Consider the following 8903-nt stretch of genomic DNA (forward strand, 5'->3'; position numbering starts at 1 on the left):
TCAATGGTGAAGTCTTGAGTTCGACTCCCACACTTGCATCATTTTTGGCAAAAACAAGTAATAGGACGTACTATGCACCGACCACGTCATATGAAAAAATGGATCCCACCAGAGAGAGCAAAACACGGCCAACACCCAACTACCCCGCACGAACCGCCAATCACGCGGAAACAGAAACCTTCCCATTAAATAGTTGATTAATGCCCACTAATCTATGCAATTCAGGATAGCGATTGAAGAGATCATGGGTGTATCCTCATCCCTAAGTGCGGAATTTTCGACAACTTAATGTGGCGTTACTAGTGCTCTTATCTATAGCATTTAATGGCAATCAAAGTTACAAAAAGCTATTACAATTATAAGATACAACTGTGACGAGCAAAACCAGAATAATCCAGTTCAACCCCTTCTCTCTCCTTGTCGAAGAACCCTCGATAATCCGTGATCAACCTCATAGTACCATAAGCGTGCTTCCTCTGTTAGAGGTGTAGAGTACATGGCCGGAAACAAAAATATGGCGACTGCGTCGGTGTGGGCGGAGGCAGAGATGGGCGTAGAGTCATCTCGTAGAGTTGGGGTTCCCAGTTTTGAATTCGCTTTCAATTCAGAGGCCTTCTCCAACATGGTGCTGCAGATAGAGGTCACCACCGGCGGGGATGTCGATGGAGGATCTCTCATCATACGTGACAACAATAAGAAAGGTGCGTGGAGCCCCCGGGTTGGATGTGTTTGTTCGTTTGGAATTACATTCATATTTCATTTGATGCATAAATTAACTTGTGTAGCTTTGGGGTTGTTGCGCTTGATTTGATTTGGGGTGGTTGGGCTAATTTATTTTTTCAACTCACGGTGATCCTTCGTTAAGGCGATTTACCGTGTTAGTGTGATAACATTGGTGCATTAGAGGGAAATCATACATTTTGTGCTTGTGTGTGGGCTAATGTGGTGTACATCTAAGAGTTAATTAACACTGAAAGTTGTCTTTCCTGCATCAAATAGCCAAAATAATAGTAAGAACAAATTATTACCAATATTATTGACTATGAACGTGTATTTGGATCAATGGACTTTTTCATGACTTCATGTTTAAAAAAATGTTGATTCTATGAGAAAATATGTTCCGTTATATTTGGAGAGTATATGTGTAGGAAGGGCTTCATAAAACTTGGGAATTCTCCAGTCACACAACCATGTTTGTTGTTCAACATACAAGCATGTGAGGGCAATGTTAGCATGCCCTTTTCTTTGTTCACATATATTAGTTTCTCTTGTGGGCATCAAAACATTTAAGGTCATTGTTAGCCTGCTTGATAACCACTTATGTTAAAGTAGTCCAACACATGTTGCATAGACATACATTTGGTACTACCACATACGTGGTTACGTGGTGGATCCATTTGTGAGGGATTAGTGATCGAGGCCACGGTGGAATACCGGGCTACTAGTATAAGTTTTGCAGCCGAGATATTATGTCGATGGGTAATCGTTGAGATCGAAGATTGTTGGGATCCCCCTTTAGAGATTCAGACAAGGGTTCACTTGAGAGATCGAGGCTTTGTTTATCCAGGTCCAGGTTCAGGTCACCGAGAAGGTGTAACACCCTATTTCCTACGTGCTAGTTCTTAATTCCGAAGGAGAGAGAGAGAGAGGGAGGGAGGGAGGGAGGGAGAGAGAGAGAGGGAGGGAGGGAGACAGAGAGAGAGATTACAAAGGTTCCCCCACCCCTTCGAGCTTCATTTCCCCCCTAATTTAACATGTGAGCAGCCACAATATACAGTCTTTGGTGCACGTGGCGTTATCGGGGTCAACTGCCCCCTCCTCTCGACCTGCCGAGGCATAGTCACCCTAGGATCTATGTAGTTGATAAGAGTTGGTGATCCAATGCTTGGGACCCCCTCTCCCGGTGTCAGCAGTTGGAACCACTTCTCGTCCTTAGGTACCGGTGGCCACTAGGTGACAAAGTCACCGAAGGTGCGAATTTTTATGGTGTTAGAGGAGACGAAACTAAGGCCAAATTCCCCGAGGTTGATCACCCACTCCACCACCACCGTCCCTCTAACCATCCAACCTCAGGTTGGTTCGCTACTGAAGCACGAAGTTGACATGCTTATATCAACTAAAATTGACATCCTCCCCAAAGAGTTGTTCCCTCTTAGAGTATCTCTAGCAGTTCCCGCAAGCCGCCATCCCGTAAAAATCGGTTACAGTAGCTCGTAAACATTTTTTCCATTACGCCGGGCGGTGTTGCATGAACAGATCCTGCATAGCTATTCTTCAAATTTAAACTAAGTACTTCGCGCTCGAACCATCTCGCCGGAGTTCGTCACACAAGCATAGCATAACATAGGTTCATTACACACATAGGGGGATTTTTAATACAAACCATAATGAAACATAACCAAAATTTGGAAGGGGACTACTACGAATAAACCGACTAATTTCTTTGGGAATCAGGTCGCAAGCCGTTAGATCCATCCTCTCGGAATCGTTCGATCGGTTAACGGGAAGACATGTCCTCCTCACATCGCAGCCGTAGCGAACGACTGCGTCGCCATGGGGAAGCAGTGCTACAAGCTCGCAACAGGAGTCGTGCCGCCCCCTTGCCGGTAGCGCAACGATGCTTAACCGACTGCGCCGGCGATGGTACACTGTAGCGCCACCCCACCCTGCTCCATTGGAGCACCCAATGCCGCCGGCAAGCGCTCTCCACTGCATCGCAACTCCAGGCCGACAGTGAATCTCCATTGGAGCCTCCGGTGAAGCTCCATTGCAACATCGCCCGCTGCATCATATCTCTCACCGCCCATGAAGCTCCATTGCTGCTTCGACGAGGCTCCATTGCAACAGCGCCCGCTGTATTACAGCTCCGGGCCGCCGGTGAAGCTTCACTGCAGCTCCGGGCCGTCGTTTTTAATCAATTTCCAATTTTAAAACGCATAGATGTACTCGCTACCGGAGTCAGACTTGCTGTTGGAGTCGCAGTCGTGGCGGGGCGGGGGCTCATTGACGTGCAAAGTGTTGCACATCAACATGGAGCATAGGGTGGCCTGTAGCTATAACTCCTCCAGCAACGCCGACACGCGCTCGGCCACAACTACATCTCTGACTGCGATGATTCCCTTGCTTGGAACCACTTGAGCTCCACCTCCCTACGACGTTGCACCGCTAGATCGAAGATGTCACCAAGGCGACGGAAGTTGTCCAAAGCTGATGACTTGGAGCCGACACTGCGGGACTCGGCGTCATGCTTGTGCGCCGCCTCCCTTTGCCTCTCCGACATGGGGGGACGGAGACCGGAGCCGCCTGCCTCCTCGTCATTTCTACGCTTGCGGGCGGCGAAGCCGCCGCGAGCATCGAACCCATCGCGACATCCGAAGCTCCCGCGGTCCCCGAAACCCCGGACGCTACCACGCCGTGCACCCGCCATCGCCAACGCGGCGAATATCCGTTCAAGAAAACCGTAGCAAAACGCTTTCGAAAGGGGTCGATTTATCGTTGGGGGGGGGGGGGGGGGGCGATTTGCGGTGGAGGATGAAAGGGGAGAAAGCGGAGGGAAAACCTAAATTGACCGGAGCCAGCATATTCCGGAGTCACGGGCAATTTACAGGCCTCCCGTGAAAAAAAATACGGATCAGACTGGATTTACGGGATCTGGTCAGACCCTTACGACGAGGACATCACGGAGGTCGTCGTCGCGGGCGGCGGCGGTCTCGGAGAGACCGGGCGGCACTCTGGGCCCTGCGCGATACCCACCTGTTCCGCCAGACGCGGGGCTCCCCTGCCGCGGTGGTGGCAACTCCCCCCCGGTGACCCAAGGGGAAGGGCTTCCCCGGTGTTGGGCGTTGGCGAGCAATTTCCACCTGCCCGGTGATTTCCTGGAGCCACGGCGATTTCCACCTTGGACCTTGGTGGCCTCGCCAGCGCCGGGCCGGGGGGGAGCTGAGCCCCCCTGCCGTTTGAAGACTGGCTGAGCCGCAACGATGTCCCATGCAGAGTGGTTCCCAGCGTGCTGGCTGCGAAGCCCGCTGTCGCCGCTGTGCCTGGGATCCACGGGAGGGCATGGTTGATGATGATGCAACAGATATTTAGTCAAGTATTTGGATTTAGCTGTGGTGTTCAAACATATCAATCCCCTGTCCCTGCAAAAGTAGAATACAGTCGATCCGCTGCAAGTCTGCAACTGGGACTAGCCACTGGACAATGGATGCGAACCTTGCGACTCAGAAAACTTGAAAAGATGTTATTCCGGCTGACACCTAGAGCTCTACTACTTGATGTCCTTTATTGAATTGTGGGTTTTGGAATTCTAATATTCATGTTACAGTTCCTGGTCAAGTTTGCGGTGAAGCTTTTCAAGAGGCATTGCCTAAGTTCGGCTTGTGACAAATAGTTATCTGATGAAGTTATATGATATTCCAGTAGGATCCTTGAGATAACATCTATGATCTCTTTGCTCACTGAGCTACAAGCATGCTTATATTGCTGGCTGCAGCTAAATTGCCATTCAATTTTTGTGATATTATTTGAAACATTTGCCACATATCTGAAGAGTGATTAAATGAATCTGCACCATTGAACAGAGTGTTTCAAGTATTTTCAAAGAAGAAAATATGTCCAATTGTGTAACTGCGTACCTTTTACTTCTCCTAGTTTCTTGTATTTTACTGATCTTGGTATTTTGCAGCTGATAATGGAGAGATAGACTGTTCCTCAACCATGGCAGATACACCAATTTTAACAGTAAAGGCACTTCATATCAATTCAGTAATTCTTGCTGCAAGAAGTCGTTTCTTTCTAAAGGTAATTTTATAACCATGTGAAATGCATTTGTATAATCAGTTCAATTTTCTAATAAGCTTCATGTTTCTTAGCTTTTCTCAAATGGCATGAATGAATCTGACCAGACGCATCCAAGAATCAGGATTGCTGATTCAGGTAATGTAATAGCTTAACTGTAACACTCTTCCTCTTATATTTTATTCTTATTTGCTACTGTGGTTGTGTTGCTATTTTTTGTCATAAGATTATTTATGGTAAATAAACGATTATCTTTTTTTATAGTTTCTGCACTTAATTTTACTGGTAATTCAGCATGCACACTGTATATATTGCATGTACCATACACTATCTAAATATCCACTGATGCCTGTCATCTCTTTTAGTCCTCGATGTGGGCAGTCTGTGGATTAATTAACTCCCTCTTAAGCAGGGATCTCTTTCTTAAGTCTCTTTTTGATAAGCAATTATGAGGTAATTTGCAAGGCCAAACGTAATTTATGACCCACTGGATTCGATTGTATTGAATGGTTGAGATCGTTTCTATGTATTCTATTTTAGTATAGATGTAGAATTTCTGCATTGGAAAAAAGTTAATCTCCCATGGAGGTTTTCTCAGTACTGTAAGTCAATAGTCAACTTAGATAATTATTTGGGGTGCAAAACAAGTTTCCTCTTTCTGTTTGCTTCTTTATTGAACTGTTCTCTTATGATTTTTCTGTTTTCATTCTACTTGGAACAGAGGAAAATGCCTTTATGGAGCTTTTAAGATTCATGTACAGTGGAAAGTTGACAACAATTGAGCCCACTCTTCTGCTCGACATCTTAATGGCGGCCGACAAATTTGAGGTTCTTTCTTGCATGTGGTATTGCAGTCAGTTGCTCACAAGCCTGCCTATGACCACAGAATCTGCACTGCTATACCTAGACCACCCATGTTCGCTTTCAATGGCTGCTGAAGTTCAGCGTGTGGTAGATGCAGCCAAGGAATTCCTTGCTGAGAAATACAAGATTTTAGAAAAGTGAGTGATCCCCATTTCATGGAGCTTTTTTTTTTTCATTTCGAAGAAAATGTAGGCATTGGCCATTGTATGTGCATGAAGTGTACTAATGGCATGGTTTGTCTCATTTCAGGTTTGAAGTAGTGATGAACATCTCTCTTTCAGGAATCGAGGCCATCTTTTCGAGCACTGATCTACAAGTAGCATCTGAAGATGAGGTATATAACTTCTTCCTCAAGTGGGCCCGTGCACGATACCTAGAACCGGAGGAAAGGCGCGAGATCTTGAGCTGTCGTTTACTTCCACTGGTACGCTTCAGTCATATGACATGTGCGGCACTTCAGGACATCCTAGCATGCACTGATAATGACATAGACCATGAGCAAGTAAGTAAGCACATCACTGAGGTACTTCTCCACAAAGCTTACCCAACCCAGATGGAAGATGCTCTTGTAGCAGATGCATCAACTCTCGATTGGCAATCTGCTGAGCGAACTTACGGGTACAAGCATGTGAAAACAGTTACGTTTGACCGACCTTACCCACAGGTTATAGTTTACATGGATCTAAAGCGCGACGAGTGCTCCCGATTCTTCCCATCAGGAGTTATATTGTCGGACTGGTTCCATCTCGCAGGTCAGAAATTCTATGTCATGGCAAACTGTGTAATGGATGAGCAGACACACTTGTACAGCTTTTGCCTCTGGTTAGGGATATATGGAAATTCTATTTCAGGCTCGTTGTGTTTCGATATTGAGTTTGCTGCAAGGACAAGATCGTCAGGAAAATTCTTGAGCAAGTACGGCGGTAGGCACACATTCATCGGTCCTATATTGGAGGGATGCGATGATCTTTTTGGAGTTCCATGGTCGACGTTCATTGCAGACGACAACCTCTTCATCGACGGTGTGCTGCATCTGAGAGTAGATCTGACTGTGGTGGAGCAGCCTGAATTACAGACCTGCATGTGATACTGTGACCTGCTGTGATACTGTGTGTTGAGCCCTGCATGTGATACTGTGAGCTGCCGCTGCAGCCAGGAAGTTTGATGTATTGGCATTGTACGGGTACCCTGAATCATGTGTTGTTGTTGATCGGTTGCTACTGCAAGTCAGTAGTAACATGTGTGTGTGTGTGTGTGCGTGTGATGACAGCTGACTTTTGTATGTTGGTATCATGGTTTTGAATGTTATGCTTGTGCGAATGGTCTCTCTGCTGGGAAAGTGAGTTTGTTGCCTGAATGATGTAAGGAGATTCCTATTTGGTGCTTCAACTGCTTTCATCTGACTTACTATAGTGTTTTTCTTTTCTAAATGTTAGTGTCCACACACTTGCTGAATCTTGAATCTTCGATGACAGTCTGTGTTTCGGCGGTTCAGGCCTTCAGCGCTTGCATTGCTACTTTTTCGATACAGGGCGTTTTCATTAACTCAAAACATAGCATCGAGAAGATACAAGTCGTGATGAGCAACACCCCGCTTCTGCATAGTTAGGATGCACACAATCAAACACAAACAATCTGAAAGGAAATACAAAGTTGACATATTGGCACTAGTAGCCTCTGCATAGTTAGGATGCACATAGTCAAACAGAAACAATCTGAAAGGAAATACAAAGTTGACATATTGGCACTAGTAGAGTCAAATAGGACGATCATCACTATGCAAATGTCGGAGGAGGTGATGGGCCAATACAGAGGTTATGCTGTCATCCGTGTTGAGGAAAACCTTCATAGCCACTCGCTCCAATTGCGTACACACCGTCTTGAACAATGGTTGGAACTCCGTACGGTGAAGTATAGACCACGTACGAAGCAATTGCGTACAACAAAAAATAACATGCAAAGGAGAAGAGTCTTTGTTATTAAAAATCAGATCATTTCTACATAGCCAAAGCGACCATAATAAGACATACGCTTCCACCCTTATCAGCGTTTTGAAATTATAGGTAATATGGTTCAACCGAATGACTAAAAATATTGGCAACACTGAGTGCGGATAAAGATTAGACGCTATTTGAATGATTGACCACGTAGAACGCGCAAATTTACACTGGAAAAAGAGGTGTATGGTTGTCTCATTATGAGTACAAAAACTATACTTCTTGCTTCCTTGCCGGTTGCGACGGGCGAGGTTATCTTTGGTTAGAACCACTCCCTTCCGAAGGTGCCACAAGAAGATCTTAATTTTTAGTGGAATCTTTGATCTCCAAATTTACTTGTTATTATCTACTAGGATCTCTGACCGTGTGAGCGCATGATACATAGAGTCAACTGTGAAGGGCCCATATGTAGTGAGGTTCCAGCAAAACACATCTCGTCCTTGTGTCATGTTAGTTGTATTCAATTGGGACAAAAGATTTTGCCATGACACAAGACAGGGCCCAATCAAATCCCGCCTGAAAGAAATATCCGGTGGAAAGGAACTTAGCACAAGCGCAAGAGTTTCATTTTTATCACGGACAATCCGGCACAAAGCTGGATATTGTTCTCGGAGACTCGCATTGCCTAACCAGTTGTCTTCCTACAAACGAATCTCAGACCCATCTTTTATCGCGAAAGATCCAAAGCAGAAAAGATGTTTATTTGCCGCCATTAGACTTGCCCAAAACTGTGAAGAAGTTTGAACAACCATTTATTAAGTAAGGCATAATTTTTGACCTGCACGTCATGAATGCCAAGACCCCCTTGATCTTTAGGCCTACAAACCGCGCTCCATTTTGCCAGTCTCTATTTTTTCTTTTCATTGTCTCCTTGCCAAAACAATCTGGATATAAAATAATCCAGTCTTTGCAAGACCCCTCTTGGGAGCTGGAAAAAAGAAAGCATATAGAGAATCATGACTGTGAGAACCGAGTTGGTCAAGACCAGGGGTCCTCCAATAAAGAGCAACTTGCCTTTCCAACTACTTAGTCATTTCTCTAAACGCTCCTCTATATGTCTCCACTGCACATTAGTGAGACGGCGATAATGAATCGGAATTCCCTAATATTTAATCGGGAAATGGCCTTGCGCACAACCAAACAGGTCAGCATAATCACCTGCCGCCTAACCATCTTCTCCAAAGCAAAACAATTCACTGTTATGGAAGTTAATTTGAAGGCCTCACATTTTCTCAAAAGCCGAAA

General features: G+C 45.4%; 1 protein-coding gene across 3 annotated transcripts; it reads left to right on the top strand.

Annotated features, from left to right (window-relative positions):
- Positions 1–424: 424 nt before the first annotated feature.
- Positions 425–6981, top strand: LOC123442973 (BTB/POZ domain-containing protein POB1-like). 3 transcript variants are annotated; one of them, XM_045119169.1, is made up of 5 exons: positions 425–701; positions 4685–4800; positions 4872–4935; positions 5519–5798; positions 5911–6981. In XM_045119169.1, the coding sequence occupies exons 1-5, from the start codon at positions 497–499 to the stop codon at positions 6746–6748; spliced, it is 1503 nt and encodes a 500-aa protein (XP_044975104.1). In that variant the 5' UTR covers positions 425–496; the 3' UTR covers positions 6749–6981. The 3 variants fall into 3 exon arrangements, with proteins under 3 accessions (XP_044975104.1, XP_044975105.1, XP_044975106.1); XM_045119170.1 differs by lacking the exon at positions 425–701 and adding an exon at positions 3599–4418; XM_045119171.1 differs by lacking the exon at positions 425–701 and adding an exon at positions 3599–4291.
- Positions 6982–8903: the final 1922 nt, after the last annotated feature.

Source organism: Hordeum vulgare, chromosome 3H (genome assembly GCF_904849725.1).
Source record: "Hordeum vulgare subsp. vulgare chromosome 3H, MorexV3_pseudomolecules_assembly, whole genome shotgun sequence".
NCBI lineage: Eukaryota > Viridiplantae > Streptophyta > Magnoliopsida > Poales > Poaceae > Hordeum > Hordeum vulgare.